Raw genomic sequence first — 18,762 nt, forward strand, 5'->3', positions numbered from 1 at the left:
CCACCAGCTGGGGTTGGTTTCCACGTGGCAATCATTCAGTGACTGCTGAACTCACTTTTCGTTGCCCAATCACAGAAGAAACTTCCTAACATGAAACCATCCAATGTGTCTCAACATTTTAATGATTTTGTGTTTCGTGTCATGCAACTCAATGGACGCAAAAACTGCATAAACCATCCTCTTCTGGGACCCTCCATTCAACGAATCCACACAACATATATAGATAACAAGTTTCACATTGGTACACCGAAGGATTCCCAACCGAGTTGTTCATTTTTAACGGACACGCTTACCTGAAAGGTCTGAACCCGTCATCAAGACGAACTTTGATACCAGCATAATACTAATGAGATCTAAGTTTAACCACGTAAAGAATTGCTATCACTCTCTATCCAAAACTTAAGACAATGAGTTAATAGGTCTTTTATCTTTATATAATATTCTACTTTTTTATTTCTATCCAAGATGGACTTGGATTCACGTTTGGATTCCCAATGACAATATCATGAGATTATATTGCGAAATCAACGACTATTGGCATGTGTTTGATAAAATCTGCATATTTTATGTACAAGAACACTGAATGGTAGGTGCAGCAGCCTTTTATTCAATCTTTGTTAGGTAGTAAAAGTGAAAAATGATTACGTATTTGCATCCCACCACCATGTATTTAAAAATCAAGTATTCACGACTTTATAAAAAGAAATACGATTTTATTTTTCTGCTCTAATCTGTATATTAATTAGTTCTAATATAAGAATCATCACTACTTTTAGGTGAGAGTGGGAATAAGAAGATGATTCTCAGACAAAGTTAAATTAAAGGTATGTATATAGAAACATGCTAAAGGTTAAAACGCCGTTGATTTTAATTTGTCTTCTAATATCTGAGTTCCCAATCTCATACACTATAGCATCCGTTATTTTCTATTTCTTCTTCTCAGTATCAAAACCCTAATGGCGTTGACAGAAAGCTTTTGCACCATTTTCTTTAGATTTATTAAATTAAACACTCAAAAGTAAGGGAATCCTCAACTAATTTCCAGTGTCTCCACAGCAACAGAGTCATACAGAAGGAATTGTAGACATAGATAAGCATCCAAACAGAATGCAACATTTATACCAAAGAAAAGAAATGGGAATGGATTTCACAGTAAAACTACTCTCTCTACTCTAATATACTATACTATATATTTCATGGAAAATCCGGAAGGTAACTTAGTCAATTTCATCATGCCTTATGTATAAGCCATCTGTCATAAGCTTTTATTCAACACAAGCACAAGAGAGAAATTCCCTTTATCTTGAATGGACCCATTGTCCTTTTAGAAGAAATTAACGTAATTTTCTTACTGACTGATATGTGAAAACTTTTAAGCTTTGTAAAGAGAAAGAATCAGAAAGAGAGCACATAGTATGTATCAATATTGAAAATGTCTATCAGTGTTTGTGTGATCATATCAAGCATTAAACTTTATCAGAAGATGAGTTGTAGGAAAATAAAATGATAGGTATAGCATGGTTTTCAATGAGTTTGAAGCAAAAAGACAAAAGTTTGATAGATGACTTTGGCTTAGCTATTTAAAAGTGTAGTGCGTATGTTGTTCCTTCTAGAGACATTAAGGGGTGTTTTGCAGCAAAACCAAGTCACTGTCATTGGACACAATAGTCAAATTGGGGGGTTAAAGGGATAGTAGACAACATTACCTCATTATCCACATTTACAAGCCACTATATATATACATATAGCATTTTATATGTTACTAAATTAATATATTTCATCTTATCTAACTAATTAACACATGACACCTCAATCTGCTAAAGATTTCGTGTAAACGGAATATGTCGTAAAGAACAATAACGAAATCTACTATTACTTATGAAACTTGATTTCTTTTACTAGATAAAAATAATTAGACCGTTTAACATAAACCATGTTTACTTGCTCACTTGGTACATGTTTGCCACAAAAAGACTAATGTCGTTAAACTAAAATACTTATATTAATTGGATAAGTGAAAGGGATTGGTCGTTGTTCTGAAACTAAAAGTTGTTCAACTTCAAAGTTAAAAATGTGGTACACAAGTCCAAACCATCACAACCATTAATTATTATCAAAGGAGTTGGTAAATGGAAAGATTCACGTAATTACAACATTTACCAAAGGTTAGTTGAGAAGACGATGCAAGACGACTTTGAATTAATTTCATAAATATTTTAATAATGTCTTGACGTGCAAAGAACTACCATACTAACATATTTTATATTTATTTTGTGGAGCTTCTTTTTAAAATGAAAATTTGCAGATGCAAATTATATTTGAGAGATTGATTAGCTTATAGAATTAAAATGCAGTAGAGCCAGATGTAATCCACTTTCAGCTAACGCACCTTACATATAGACACCAATTCTACACTTCCATTTCTCTTGATTTTTATATATAAGATTAAGAGAGATATTTGAATGATAGTTTTTTCAATTATAAAACCTATGAATTAGCTTATGAAATTCATGTTAGGTATCAGTTTTATAAAATAAAAAATCATAACTTCATAAACTAAATAATAAAGCTTGTAGAATTTTTTATTGTGTATAATTTAAAAGAGATGAGGATTGTAGAAAATAGTTTAGTTGTATACTTTAAAAGTCTATAACAGAGGGAAATTACCTTTTACTACGACTGCTGAAATAAACTTAGGGAGGAATGTCAAAAGAAATAATATGCAAGACTTTAGAAAATGTATGCATTTATATAAAACATCCATAATGAAATAACAAGCATTGTGAAAATTTTCCTACGAGAGTAGGATTATGACTACATATTTAATATTTTTTCTTATTTAATCTCGTTTTAGATTGTATATATCAAATAGATATAAAATGAGGTTAGCATTGAGTTTAGGAAAAGAGAGATAGTAGTTTACAAGCGCGGAAACAGTGATTTACAATTCAAATAAGAAATTAGTTTCCTACGCTAAGATACGGTCGGCGTTCTCCCAGCAAAATTTATGGCCGACAGACAAAAAAATGGCAGCTATACATCTTAGTGCTGGATTCTATATTTTCTTTATTCTAATCCTACAAAAGTATTGCCTTTTATTAATAGTCAACCCAACATAAAAAGCAAGGAAATCAATAACATGCAATGCAAGTCCAAAATCGCTTCTTGTATCGACTTGTTTCAATAATAGATGATGCAGCAGCAGCAGCTGCAGCAGCTGCTTCTTGTGATCCTTCCAACCACAACTTTTAATCAACTCTCGAGTCCTGTTTGAGAGACAAATAATAAAAACCTCACTATCAAACAATTTGCAAGAAAGGAAACAAAAACCATTGGACAACCTTTTTTGTAACCCTCATCATCCCAAAACAACCTATACAAAAGGAAACAAACTGTCTGATCTACTTCAAAAAAAAAAAAGAATAGCCAAAAAATGCTAACCTGTAGATCTTAAAGCGAGCAGGCCAAAACATAGTTCAAAAATATTAAGTAGTTGGTCTTGTCATTGTAGATAAACCTCTTCCCACTGGAATAATACCGGGATAGACATCATCCGCTACTACCTCTTCTAAAGGAGCTGCAAAAAGATAGTAAAATTACGTCAGTAACCATTATTATATACTAGCACTCCAAAATGAGACAAATATTTTTCTTCCAAAATTATGTGGTAAAATGGTGTTTTCTACTTACTTATATACACTCCACATTTAGCCAACCCACACAAGCCTAGATAAAGTAAACTGGTTTACTATAGACACATCGCTGCACTTCTGAAGAGAAGAGCTGTTTGTTACCTATGGAACATTTTTAGAGGGATCTTGAAGTTCAAATTTTTCAAGTGCAAGATGTGTTCATATGTCTATTATCAGAACTTAGGGCTGGATTTGGAATTGGGATATCATTTCTCATTTCTATGTTTAAAGGATTGAAATGTTCTTTCGGGAATAAAATTTTTATACTTAGTCAAACCTAGGAAGTGAAAAATTTGACAAAAAATACTGCTCAAATTTGGAAAAGATGAGAGATGAAATCCGGACTTAAGTTGGAAAAAAAAAACAAAGCAAGATTCAATATTAGACATTAGGAACATTACTACACCTGCTACATCTTGCGCATCCTGAGCTCCAGCAATTCCAATGCATGAATATAGAGAATTCTCATCCACTTTCAACTGTTCATATGCAAGATATATATCCTCAATAGTAGCAACTTCATATAGAAATGTTAGGTCCTTGATACATGATATGTCCTGGATCCACAATCGATATTAGCATAATTTAGAAACAAGAATAAAAAATTATAAAATGTTGGCAAGACTAAAAACCTTAAACCTTGTTTTGTTTTGCATCAAAGTAAAAATCCAATATCTCACTTGAAGATTCAGATATTTATATCTCACCTTCTTTGGAACAGAAGAAGCTTGTAAATGAGCTAATAACCCTAACCAGTAGGCATTTGACTTGATCTCAGCTTCATGTCTCATAAGAAGGGTTCGTTTAGCCTACATTAGAAAAAAGCACCAAAGGAATTCTCAAATTCAAAATGCATAGCAAATAGCATGAAAAAGTTAAACCATATTTGGAAATTAAATGAAGGCATCACGTGCATTTTAACCAGTATTTGCCCTTCATTAAGAAACCATCACGGAGAAACACAATACAAAGCTCAAGAATCAGTTCATATGAGACTAATCGAATTCGAACACTGATACATTTAGCAGAAAAACTTGTGTCTAAAAGTGCTTCCACTAAATTTTAATGCACAACAAATCCAGCATTTCAATAACTAACCCTGTCCAATTCCCTCTCGGTAATTTTGTTACTATGTAAACCTCTAAGAACATTCTTGCATGCATCAACAGCTTTGTGGACCTGCAAATCAATTTGACGTAAAACTTTTGAACAGAAGGAAACTGGCAGCAAAAATTAGATTGAATATATTACAAGAATGGAGCTCACACCTTGCTTGGAGTTGATGTGACAGAGATCACATACCATCCTAATTTAAGCCTGTCAAACAAGTTTAATTCAAATGACACATCATACGTCAACCCCAGAGAATCTCTGACAGTGGTGAAGAGCCTGTAGAGGAAAAATGTAATCAGATTTTTGACCAAAAAATTTGAAAATAACAATCTGTATTTAGTATGCATTTACTCATAGATATTACAATATTCCAGCCCAAAATAGCATTTTGGCCTTGTCTAAGTCCAAACAGTCACTTCAAGAATAAGTTTAAGAGTTAATTTAAGAGAAAAATCAAGCCTAAGGATAAGGAGTATGGCTTTTAAAGTTACTCTTGAAATAGTTACATTACTCCTTTCTACACTTCTTACCAAAAGCATAAAATAAAATAAAAAAATAATTTTGAACATTTAAATTAAATTTTAAAAAATACTTTTGAACATATAAATTATATATTATATTAATATAAATAATTATACAGGAGTATTTTTTAATTGTTGATAATTAGTTTTAAAAAATATTGAAATCTAAATTAAATATAGATAATGATACTGAAGATATTAGTTAAGAAAAGCCCTAAAATCGCTCTGGCTAAAGAAAAAAATTATAAAAATAATCTCATTGAAGAATGTTAGTTGAAAAGGTCAAGATAAGTATTCTTATTTATAGAGAGAGAATATAAAATCAAAAGACAAAATTAAATTGTTAACTAAGATTTATATAACTCATTTTAAAAACAAAATTGTTGCTTTACAATTTCATATAATAATGACTCCAACAAATAGAATACTGAGATAATTTCACAATGCAGTCTAAACGAAAAGAATATCCCAAGATCTCTTAAAAAGTTAAACCATCTAGTAATTTTTCTCAACCTTAACATCTAATTAAGTTCTTTGAAAATGAGCCCAAAAAACTGGTGAGTATCACAATATTTAAAAGTTGACCTTTTAAAAAATATTAATGTAAGTGTCTAAGAAATGAAATCAAGAGTTCCACTCTTGGCTCGTATCCAAGCCATGCCAAAGATGTGCCAAGCCGGGTTGAAGAGACATCCAAGTCAGAAAAATATTATTTTATAATTGTGACAAAGTGGAAGGGTGTCCAACACATGTCCAAGGCGTGTCTAACACACCATTCTATAGAGGATTTGTGCTTGCTAACTTTCTTCAAAAAGCCAAATACAGGTGAGCATAGAGTAGAAAGAGATACCTAGAATTTATAATCTCAGAAAGCAGTCCCATAGTTATACCAAAGAAAAGAGGATGACCACGTAGGCTCTTTTGCAAACCTTGTATCGGTTGGGCATCAGAATTTGACTGATCACCTGCACAAGCCATTTCAAGCCTTTAACAACTGAAAACATAACTTTTTAAATATTATGACACAAGAAAAAAAGTCAACGAAGTTCACCATTGGTTATTGAAGCATTATTAATTGACTCTAGCAAGTACTTTCCATTGACAGTATAACCCCAACGGTTTGGGGCTGGTCCAGCTATATAAGCACATGCCCTCTCATCTGTGTCCTTTAAAAATACCTGCAAAGGCAAAAGTGAATAACCATGTCAAAAGCCTAGTTCATTGTTGTATTAACACCAATTCAAAAAGTATAAACACTAAATTTGACCGTGCAAATAAGTGTATGAGTTAATTTAAACCTAAGGAGAAGTCAATTTTATTTTTTTCTTCATATTTCTCACCTACAAGTCCTTATGGAGAAGTTTGTCCAAACATACAACAAATAATATAACGTTAACTTGTCACAAAACAACATATAAAAAAAGGTAATAAATGCTTAGCTTCTCACTTCTTGAAACTGCAACTCCGATGGAGATAATCTAAATAGGGGTGGGTTGAATTCTTGCTCTCTTTCATGGTTTCTTGTGGCCTGTGCCGTGCCCAGGTAATCAAGAATGCAAGATTCAATGTCCTCCTCCGTGAAGTCTCCTACAATGCATACCTAAAGAAAAAAAGAACATTTTAGTGTCTGAATGTAATTGTAAGAGAACTATGAATTTAATAAATTAATGATAACCTCCATGTTGTTGCCAACAAATTGATTCATCACTGCATCCTTAACAGATTGCAGGGTTAAATTCTCCAGTGATTTTGGTGTTGGCTCAATAAACCTCTCATCTCCATCCAACATTGCTACCATGAGTTTGTGGGCAGTTGAGCGTTCCAAGCTCTTGGGGATGGATCGGTAATATGACAGATACAATTGCCTTGCTCTATCAAAAGCATCATCAACCCAGACACTATGCTGCATAAGCAACAGAGCAAATATGTAATTGAGTACATAAATGCAATTATACAACCAAGATGGAAAGATGTTTACCTCAAGCACCATGTGAAGCAATTGAAAGGCTGCACGCATCCCATTGTCTCTTAAAGTAAAACGAAACTCCATTGAAATGAATTCCTCCGTAGATTCCAAGGAGCAATTTATCAGGTGATTTACACAGAAAAGTTCCACCTGGTTTTACGCATAAAATACAGGACATTCATTAAATAGAAGTGAGATAAGATAAGTTCTTGGATACTGAAATTATCTGTGTAGTGTAGGTCACATTCATATCCATGAGTAGTCCAAATAATAGATTTATAGTGGTGAAATTAAAAACTGTGCAGAGTTCTCCTGACATGACTTACACAAGTAAGCCACCAGAACAATGCAACGCAATTGGAAAATAGAAACATAACATTGACGTTTGGAAACATCCGTTAGTAAAGAAAAGATAGTTACCTGTTCCCTTGAGAAGTTACCAACACGACCCCCCTCACTAAGTGTCCTCACACCAACAATTACAGATCCTCTTGCATCGGAACTCTCAGCTGCTCGTCCGCCACCAACAATCAGCCTCATCACACCACTTTGTGTTTCAGTTTTTGATATCTGTCATCCATAAAATGCATTAATAAGTTCAATAAACTGATTGCATTTGTGGAATCAGCTAGAAATTGCATGGCATGGTGGAAACATAATAGAAACTGAAAATTAAATTTTTGACAAATTATGTCTCCTTGCTCTATCAAAAATGGTACAATCCATTATTGCAGAATAGAATAAAACAAAGCAGTAACAGAGTAGAATGGACTTAAGAAATGCATGTAGACTGAGTCACCAATTTTAAATATACAATGCTGAGCACAATGACATGGCAAAGGAAAATAAGGTGCTAGTTTCATGGGAATCCCAATATAAACTGACATCAAATACCTTATAATTAACAGGAATTCCATTTGAAAGACGGCGCTGGGTGATCCCAGTTTCCTCATCAAGAAGCTTTGTAGCATCTGTTTCAGGATTTATAGGAACAAAAGTCGGCTTGCGCAGCTTTTTCAGTTCTTCTAGGTTAGATGATTGTATAAGCTCTTTTGGCACCTCAAGCTATACACATACATACGGGAAAGTTAATTAGCTGAACAGCAATTATGTATATATAGACAAGACACCCAACTCATAAGAATTGGCTCTCATTAATAGAATTCACCAATGATAAAAAACGAACTAAATTTGAATCAGTGGTGGAGTCATATCATAGCACATGAAGAATATAACGATATATCAAATGCAAAAACAAATCATCAGTAGTCAGATGAAAATCAATTCTTCCAAAGCAAAATAGGATCAACTAACAAGGAATTAATCTGAAGGAAGATACCTCAGGCTCTGGCTGAATAGGTTCATCCAGTCCAGCTTTGATAGCATCCGTAATCTCAGTGGATGATATCTTGAATTCTGTTTCACCAGCTCCCTCAATGTGAACGTTTTTTGGAACACAAGCAACAATTGCAGCAGGAAGCGGTGCAGTAGGCTTTGCAAAATCAGCTATAAATTCTAACACCTTGGCACCAACTGAATTGACCTGAATCATAAGATATTTTAAGTAAATAACTATATTAGAAAGTACCAGCTAAGATTTTGAGTTACAACAAAATTTTCTAAGATAACTTTTAAACATATTAAATTTAAAATAAAATACAATATGTAATACATTATGTTTAAATTTAAAAAAAAAAAAAAAGAGAGAGAGAGAGAGAGAAAGACACAACATAAGAACAAAACAAAACAAGTAACATAAATATGAAATTGTCATGGAAATATACTGTTTAACTTAAAATTTCTTAAAAGTAAAATCAGTACAGTTGCCATTGATGTTAAAGTGTTCCAAGTATTTTCTTTAACTAGGACAATAATGAGCTACAAGAAAACAATCTAAGATAGAATAAGAAAAACTAAAACCTCATCTCTAACATGGATGCAAAAAATAACTAAGCAAAAGGAAAAATAAATAATTTTCTTATCAGGATAAAAAAAATTGCACTAAAATATTAAAAGGTAGCAAAGAGTTATCTGCACAAGACCTTTGAATCAGCTCATGCCTGACACTTCTACAGTTTTACTTGAGTTGTCATAATAAAAGAGTCAAGAACAGAAAAAAGAGAGGAGTTAAAGGTAATTTAACATTTTGCACAAGGTCCAATGGGTATCAACAAAATTACCTCCTCGAGGGTAACTGTTCCAGCAACAGCAAGTAAACTTTCATGCCCTTGTCTCTGATCCATAACTTTATGTCCAAGAGCATCACTTTCCATGATAAAATCCAAGTTATCAACAGAAGATACATTGTCAATCATGGCTGCTAGGTGTTCGCTATCTTTCAGAAGGGCATCTAAATAACGAGTTAATTCACCCTGGGTAACCCCGAACTCTTTAAGTCTCCGAACCTATATCACACAAATTGACATTAGAGACACTTTCTGTAGAAAGAATTAAGGTAGTCTATCATTCAAGTTATTTCAAACCTTAAACAATACGGTTTTCTCTATGCAGCACAAGACCTAAAAAGATTCTAGGAGCATTTGTAAGAGTTAAAAAATTCATAAACTTCATGTGAATTTATTGCCCTAAAGTTGAGACATTTTATATCTTTTTATGCTAAACAAAGGACTGAAAACCAGCAGTTGGACATGGATCTAAAAATAGCAAAAACTGGAACAACCAATGGAAAGAAAAATACGAAACAGCTCTATTTTAAACACAGACAATCAAAGCAGAACAAAAGAAACAAACCTCTTGAACAGCAACTCTAATTGCATTATGCCAATTCTTTGGTTCTGCGGTTATGGTTAGAGTGGTTACAGTGCATCCTTCTCTTCCAGAATCACTGTGATCCAATTCAACTGAAGTGAATGGTGGATTCGAACTCTGTAAAATCCCATGCATTAGTAAACATTTAAATGCTAAGGGATGGATAATGAACTAGTGAAAAGTGATTTGTATAGGGAAATTTGAGTATTACGATTAAGAAACTGAAATCCACAGAATAGAGTCACTTATTATCTCTGTCAATAACTTGGACAAACTTCATAGAAAATTGGGTATAAATTGCTGAAAACTTTAGGACAAGCTTTTCAAGAGAAAAATTTTCCGTTTTCATTTATTGTTTTCATAAAATTTTCACTTTGTTTCGTATTTTCAGATATCTGTATGAAACAATGAAAACAATAAAATCAATCAATAAATGTCAATTAATTCCTACAGTAGCCACATAAAAAGGATGCGACCAGGAAAGCAAACTGCTGAAGATACAAAGAATTTCATCTCACCTTATATCTCGTATTAATTCGAAAATGAAGAGCAGACAAGAATATTCTTTTCATCAAGACCTGGCGCAAATCTCTATATGTTTGAACCTTGTTCACTGGTATCTGCAAAAGATATAAAACAACATAATTAATAAAGAGAAGAAACATAAATTTTTTAATATCTAAAAGTATATCAATAAAACACTAAAAAAAAGGAATATGTAAAGAAAAAGGTACGGAAGAAGAAAAAGTAGGATCACTTGGGAAATTTAATATCTAAAAGTATATCAATAAAACACTAGTGCCAACCCCAAAAATAACAAAGCAAGAGGGTCAATATACCAATGGTTATGGATACAAGATAAATAATTTATACTATAAGCATAAATATAAATGCTTCAAAAAAATTGAAAACAAAATTAACCCACCCTACCTTGACAGACATTCTTCAACAATAATCAAAAGTCACTGTGTAGACACACAATTAACATTGTTCTAAAGCACAGCTATAAAATTTTGATTAATTCTACTAGGGGCACTTTTGCTATAAAATTTAAATTTGTGACACTGTTAATTATAATTATATGATTTAACAACATTTATTAATCTTGATAAAGGATCAAAGGAAGTATTATTCTAGCAATTCCATGCCACCGTAAACTAACTCCAGCAACTTAATTACAAAATATAGAAAATCAAGGAATCATTGACATTCTTTTAGTTTAGATACCTAATTAAAATTTCCCTAAAGGTCAGCCTTGTTGACTCAAGATACAACTTAAATAGAACTTATCAATCTTGGTCCTCAGACAATCCTTACCTTCCAAGCTATTTTTGTAGAGTTGAGTCGAACTCAACACAAATTCTAAGATATACCTTTTTTTATGGATGAAGGGATTCTATCTGTAGAATACTTAGGATACAAGAATAGAAGAGATAGTAAAATAATAAAAGCTCCCCAAAAAATGAGGGACCCCATATCTGTCCAGACTAAGGATTTGCTAGAAGCAGAAAATGATGCAACATTGCAAGAGTTTTAGAATCAGCCAGAGGCTGATCTATCCACATTGCTGCTATAGAATGGAACAACTTGCCACTATAAATATTCTAAAGAATACTTCAGAACACTTAAAGCCAGAAAGGTTTTAGTGCCATAAGGAGAGGCATGACAGGCAAAACTTGGATACAATTCCAACTTGTCTTTAAAGGTTATTGGTCAACACTAAAGTACATTCTAATTACCATTAGACCAAGATAATATCTACTAGACCAATATGAATATGACAATATTTTATTTAAATTGTTCATTAGACCAGTAGACCTTGATATGAACTAATAAATCATATGTTCCAATCCTTTTATGAGTTATGCCAAACATTCTCCATTGACCATTTCTCCACCACAAGAAGTCTCTGACTTTGTTATCAGCTCCAAAATGTTTAAGCACATGTAGATAATAATTGATACACAAAAGCAACTACAAAAATCTATACTCTAAGTTTGAGTTAGGAATAAGATAACACGACTCTTTATACCTTGCAGAACATATTAATTGAAAAATTTTGAAGTAACTCATGCTGAAATATTTGTGGTGGCTTCAAGTCAGCACCACTCCCGGGAAGTGACCAATTATGCTTCACAGGAGGACGGACAGCTTGCCTTTCCTTATTGAATATTTTGGATTGATCCATTGCTGATCTTTCAATAGAATTTCCACCCAAACCAACAGAAAGCTTTGGAACGAGAAAACTGGCCATTGCACCAAATGCACTTGGAGTGGCTACAGAACCTTTCTCATTGTCCACACCAGTTTGTCCAAAAACTGCCTGTGTGACAACAGCTTATTGAATAAGATTCCTACATATTATAACCATGATCATAACCAAACTTATGAATATAAAAATGTAGGACATACTTCAATCTGGTAAACAGTCTTTGATATGTTATCAATATCCCCCACAATGTACAAGGTAGCATTTGCAGGGAAATACCAACGCTCATGAAACTTCCTTATTTTATCTGCATCCCATTTTTTTATCTGTTCTTCTAATCCAATGGGAAACCTTTTGCTCAACTTATTTTCAGAATGAAGATGCTGTAACAACTGCAATTACAGAAAATAAAAGCAATGTAAAATGGGAAACAATAAAATTGAGTCAACATTATGTGTAAACACAAAGTTGATAGCCTGAATATCCTAGAGATATTTTTTGTTCCCCACCTGACAATCAACTCGATACTCTATTGTATTCATCATTTGAAGCTCTGATAGTATGGCACGTCGTTCCTTTTCAATCCGAGAAGCAAGAAACTTTGGGTGGAAAGCTATCTGCATATATCAACAACAATTAGCTGTGAGTAATCTAAACTATTATGCCCAGACAAGTAGAGTCAAAACCAAAGCATAAGACCAAGGTCAAATGAAATATCATGTTAAAGCAAAAATAAGCATGTGTAGAGATGTGGAAGAGGCTTTTACGGGCAATGCCGTGAAAAAAAACAAAGTCCAAAATCATACCTCATTCAAGGCATCCAGAACAAATGGAAGTAGATCCCCATCAGAATCCTAACAAACAACGTTTATGATCAACAACAAAATGAAATATTAAAATATTCAATATGATTTCATTCATATATACATATATTGAAAACAAGAGAGACATGTTCAATTTCAAATTGCTTTAGATGACTAGACGTGGTTACATTAAGCACTAAAGAAAAAGAACCCAGAAAGCAAGATATTGACAGATTTAAAATAATAGCAAGATACACACTGATAAACTGTAGACAGTTAAAATGCGTCAAAGAATTCTATCACATAATAAGCGTATGACTGTCAATTTTTCTATACTTTATGATTGTCAAAAAGTTGCTTTGGTAATTGCTCAACCCCAGCCCACCTTAATTGTGACACATTTTACAGTTTTTGAATCAATGATTAACTTTTGGTCCCTGAGTGCAATCTATTATTTGAGGCAAGACACAAGGTAGATAATTTTTGTAACTTTATTTTTCTTTATAGAATATTTTCTTTTAAGTTTCTGACCTTAAAGGCACTTACCTGCCAACTAAGTATGGATCTTCCACTCCAATACTTTGGACTTGACATACTTGGTGAGTGTCTCTTTTCCAGTAAGATATAGTCTCAAAGAAGTGTCAATTTACTAAAAAAAATTGCTAACTTTTTTTTTATTTAATTGACAACAATTCTCCCGTAACCTAATTTTTTGCACTTGGTCTCAAAAGGGTGTCTTTTTCTCAGTAAGATATAGTCTCAAAGGAGTGTCAATTTTTTTTTTCTTTTTTTACAATTGATACAATTCTCCAGTAACCAAAAGCAATGAGTGTCACTGTAGAAACATAACAGAAAATATTCCATGTTTTTTTCATTTCTTTTCTTCTTTTTTTTTGTGTATCACATGTTTAAGAGACACTAAACTCACACTTAGCCTAAAATCTCTTCCCAAAACGATTCCAAAGCTCCTTTAATCTTTAAAGGTTTGTAATGAGTTATACAATCAAAGAAAACGGTCAAAGAAGATCAAAGGGATAGATTTAGGGTAAGACAATTTGGCAAGAAAGCCTAAACCATTGACAGATTTAAAATAATAGCAGGATACACATGGATAAACTGTACACAGTTAACATGCGTCAAAAAAGAATTCTATCAAATAATAAGCGTACAAAATATGACTGTCAAATTTTCTATATTTATGATTGTCAGAAAGTTGCCTTAGTAATTGCTCAACCCCAGCCCACCTTAATTGTGGACTCTTTGAGTGTTGCCTTTATTGCAATCTCAAGGTCATATTCAATCCCACATTTACTAAAAATATGACTTAAATAGATCTCATAAAGCTTGAGCTTTTCTCACTTTTCTAGCAGATTTTGCAAGGTTAAATTAAGAATAATCTTCACTCTTCCATTGCATTCTCTCTCTGGAGATGTTTCTTTCCTAGAAATCGAGTCCAATGCTTTCCCTGTGCCCTAATGGAATTTTACTCTAAATATCATGTTGAATCTCTTTTAAAGAAAACTATTTAACACTGCTCATCATTGACAAGGATTTACCTCCACTTGTCACAAACTTTAAGTGTCAAAAACTTTGATACCATTAGAACATTGGGATTAGGAGTTGGGAGTTTCCATGACAATTTCTTCTTACAACTTAATTATACTGTTAGTTAAATATTGTTATGTTCAAAATATGAACTGGTCATACCCATTACAATGTCAATAATTTCTACATATTGCTTTAGACACAAGTACACAAGAAACACCATTTACCCTATTCTCATATGCATGATTAAATAGTAATTAGTAACATAACAAAGTTGAATAAAAGTCCAAAATCCTTAATGAAATATATCAAAGAAAAAATAATTGAATACATCACAAAGAACTGCACTTCAAATGGCCCATACCTTGGTGCTCGTAGGAGCATGGATGTGAAATACTGTATGGTGGAAATCAGTATACGCATTTGAACGCGCTCCTGTTCCCAAAAGTTTCTCACGTTTTTTACTTCCTAGGAAAGCAACGTGTTCAATCATATGCGCAATTCCTTGCTCATCCTCCTCCTCATCTATTGATCCTGCATGAACTTCCAAATGTGCTTCGAACCTAAAAATTGAATCACTTGATACTAAGCAGTTGACAACAAGCAGATTCTAGAGAAACTGCAACAAAGCAATGTTCAACAGAAAATGCACAAAACTATATCATATTTGACTGTATTGGTTATATTAAAAAATCGTCTAGAAGTAATGTAATAGCAAACTTGACACATTGCACCTAAGAATGTTTCACAGTCACAATTTAAATTAAACATATTTCACAATTCAAAAATACGAACTGCTAACATAGCATTCCAGCAAAAAGAAATACTGATGACACGGAAACAAGACACTGAGAAGAAGCGCCTCAGGGGGTTGTAAAAGACAAAGCAATATGCCTCAAACAAGTAATGGTCATGCATGTGGATAAGAGATATCAAAATATCTTTATCGCATTCTTGAAATTGATCATTGATAAACAAACTCAAGAATGAAAAATCGGCACTTTTACATTGAAAGACGTCCTAGTTTTGAAAGGAATTCATGAAAATTAATAAACTTGCCTTTTTGGTGGAACTTTATTTGGCAAGATCAGATAACGTAACCCATTCTTCAGTTGACCACGGTGCAACTTCGGGTGAGACGGAAGTTCAGAGCTTAGAAACCCCTCTATCTGCTCTAGTTCATTTTCATTATCATGTACACTTGAATCTTGTTTCTCGACAATACCATCTGGCCAGGTTCTACTTGCTGCATGTGGCTCATCTGGACCTACAGTTGCACGCGGAATCTGAACCTGCTTGACAGAAGAAAATCCATGAACACAAACATAAATTTGACCCAAGATATAATACAAGAGACACTCCTCTAGTTTAATTCTTACTGGAATAATAAGTAGATTTTTAAAAATCTTGAAAGCCACAGACAAAGATGACTCGGTTATAATATAACAACCAAAGACCACAAAAAAGAAAGGCAAAAGTTTTTTTTTTATCAGCCACAAAGAGAATAGTGAAATGAAACATTCACAAATTGAAAATTAAATTATCAGGTAGAAACGAAGCCAGAAAACTCACAGAAGAACGATGTAGTTTACTGTTAGATAGGCGGAAACAAGACTTGTCAAGAAAAGCTCCAGGCACAAATGTTCCAAGATTGGAACGGCGTTTCCTCGCAAGACAGCAAGATGCACAAGTTTGTTGCGGCAGCAAGAACGAGGATTCACCAACAACAAAAGCGTGGTCGCGAGGCTTGTTCCGTCGCAATCCCGATCCACCAGAAAGAGCCTTGAGCCTCCTTCTTTCACTGATAGGGAAAGACGAATTAGCAACTGTAGAGGTGGAATTTGACATTGGAAGCATCGGCAAAAGAAAAAGAGATAAAGAATGAGTGATACCTTGGGAGAGACGATAGGAACAAAGTGTTGTTCCGGAATCGAGTGCGAAAACGAGTTGAGGATGTTGCGGGAAGGTGAAGATGATGGTGCGGGAAGGCGAGGCCACTTCCAACGACGGAGAGAGAGGTTGAAGTTGAAGCAGCCATAGCCATAGCCAGAGCAATAGCTAAGGCTCACAGAATAGAACAGAACAGAAAGAAAAAAAAATGGAGAAAAAGGGTAAAAGGGTGGTTATATAGACACCGCCACCAAGGAACAGAGGTACACGGAACCTCTCGATTTTCAGATTTTTCTCACTTCCCGCATCATCTCCTTCCCATTTGTGTAGTTTATAATTGTCACGTGTAAACACAAGGTATCATATTGAGGTGTCAAATGAGCCCCTTTAATAAGATTTCGCCTGGGCTAAGCTTTTTAGGTCAGGACCAGCCTATAGGCTTTCCCTTTTACAAAATTATAATATTATCATACACGTAGATCATATTTATTTTTTATCCAGTTTTCATTTTATCTTTGTTAGTAATAACTTATAACCATAATTGATTCATATGTAATTATATTTTTTTGCTAATAAAATTAATTTTTTACTTCATAACTATTTCTATATTAATTAGTTTAATAATAATGCTTTTATACAATTATTCCTTAATTTCCAAATTTTGTTTTGATAGATTTTTCATCTTAATTTTGGTTTGTAAATTTGACGGTTCAGATATATTAACATAAGGTTTAAAAGTTAAAAAATTTAATTTAGTTTGTAAAATTTTGATGGACTAACGAATTTATTTATAAATGGTAATCTATTTTGTCACTAGTTTAAATCAATATCATTCTATTAAGATTTGTGATCAAAATTACATTTTCTTTTAATTGGTGTGAACGTTAAAATTTTGACTTAATAACTTTTTAACTTTTTAATTTTCCAAATTTAATAAAATTAATATTTATTATTTATAAAGTTATATAATTCTTTTAGAATTTTTTTTATTAAACATATAATTTAGTCATTTACATCAATTTATATATTTTTATGTATTCTCATATATTTTATATTATATTCATTTGTCTTTTTTATTAGTTTCTTATTAAGAGACATTGATGTAATTTATTTATTATTATAATTATTATAACTTTTATTTATTTTATATGTTAATAATTAAATACAATAATAATTTTAGTTTTAGTGTTATTAATTATAACATCATATTTATTTAAAAATATTGTATCTATTATTTAATTATTTTTTATTACAATAGCCTCAATTATGATAAATAATTCAATAAAAACTTTCTTTGTTCGATAAAGATAAGTCTGATTTTAAAATATTAATTTAATCTAAAAGGTTAAAAAAAAATCTGATTCTATAATCACTAGAATTACATCTAGATCTTGTATACTAACATATATGATATTTATAACAATTTTGCCTAACAAGGATTTTCACTAAAAAAGTTAGTTCTTTTATTACGTGAAATTAATTTAAAACTTCATAAAGTTTGTGGTTTAATTTTTTAATATATATATATATATATATATATATATATATATATATATATATATATATATATATATATATATATATATATATATATATATATATATAAAACATTCAACAAAAGAATTTTATATGACAAATTATAAAAAATAAAATTTTACACCGATATTAAAAATTCATCCAATCAGTAGATTTGAATTTAAAATCTATCCATAATTAATATTTCAAATATTTATATAAATATCAGAATTCGATTATTGAAAAATCAACTGTGTTGCTTTTATAATTTATTTTTTGAAATTTTTTTTCATTTTCTTTTAAATAAAAATAATAATAAAAATTTTCTTTTTTAACTTTCCAAAATAATAAAATTATATATTTAAAATATACTTATAATTAAAAAATTATTTTAAATAATTTTTTATAAAATCAATATTTATACATTTATATTTAATTAAAAAGATATTAAATATCATGTAAAATTTGGAAATTATTGAATTTGTAAAGTAAATAAAAAAATAACTAAAAAAACATTCAAAGTGAATTAATTTAGTTTGGGGGCTAGTCTCATCCTAACCCTACCCCAACCCACTTTATGTGGGGCTTTAGGGGTTGGGGCTTTTAAAAAGCTCCCTATTAAGTGGGCTAGAAAATTGGGGCTTGATTTTAGAAGCGGTCAGGGTCAACCCATGGATTAGGGACTCAAATGACATCTCTAGTAACATATCAGATACATAATTAGGGATGGCAACGGGTC

At 32.1% G+C, this 18,762-nt stretch overlaps 1 protein-coding gene across 1 annotated transcript; it reads right to left on the reverse strand.

Moving 5' to 3' along the window:
- Positions 1-2,869: 2,869 nt before the first annotated feature.
- On the reverse strand, positions 2,870-16,830 carry LOC108320882 (stromal processing peptidase, chloroplastic). The gene is made up of 25 exons (XM_052869351.1): positions 16,511-16,830; positions 16,191-16,419; positions 15,678-15,910; positions 14,983-15,181; positions 13,077-13,124; positions 12,780-12,887; positions 12,474-12,662; positions 12,094-12,384; positions 10,580-10,681; positions 10,044-10,178; positions 9,473-9,697; positions 8,632-8,835; positions 8,187-8,357; positions 7,713-7,862; positions 7,305-7,442; positions 7,002-7,229; positions 6,774-6,926; positions 6,378-6,504; positions 6,177-6,291; positions 4,961-5,081; positions 4,791-4,871; positions 4,400-4,501; positions 4,099-4,249; positions 3,442-3,577; positions 2,870-3,266 (listed from the first exon to the last, which is right to left on the reverse strand). Exons 1-24 carry the CDS (start codon positions 16,660-16,662, stop codon positions 3,486-3,488), a joined length of 3,744 nt encoding a protein of 1,247 aa, XP_052725311.1. The 5' UTR covers positions 16,663-16,830; the 3' UTR covers positions 2,870-3,266; positions 3,442-3,485.
- Positions 16,831-18,762: the final 1,932 nt, after the last annotated feature.

This window comes from Vigna angularis, chromosome 10 (genome assembly GCF_016808095.1).
Source record: "Vigna angularis cultivar LongXiaoDou No.4 chromosome 10, ASM1680809v1, whole genome shotgun sequence".
Classification (NCBI taxonomy): Eukaryota; Viridiplantae; Streptophyta; class Magnoliopsida; order Fabales; family Fabaceae; genus Vigna; species Vigna angularis.

Coding starts and splice junctions, on each gene's coding strand:
- LOC108320882 (XM_052869351.1), bottom strand. CDS start 16,662: ATGGCTATGGCTGCTTCAACTTCAACCTCTCTCTCCGTCGTTGGAAGT. Junction 15,182..15,677: donor AATAAAGTTCCACCAAAAAG/GCAAGTTTATTA, acceptor TTCAATTTTTAG/GTTCGAAGCACATTTGGAAG. Junction 10,682..12,093: donor CAATTAATATGTTCTGCAAG/GTATAAAGAGTC, acceptor TATCTTTTGCAG/ATACCAGTGAACAAGGTTCA.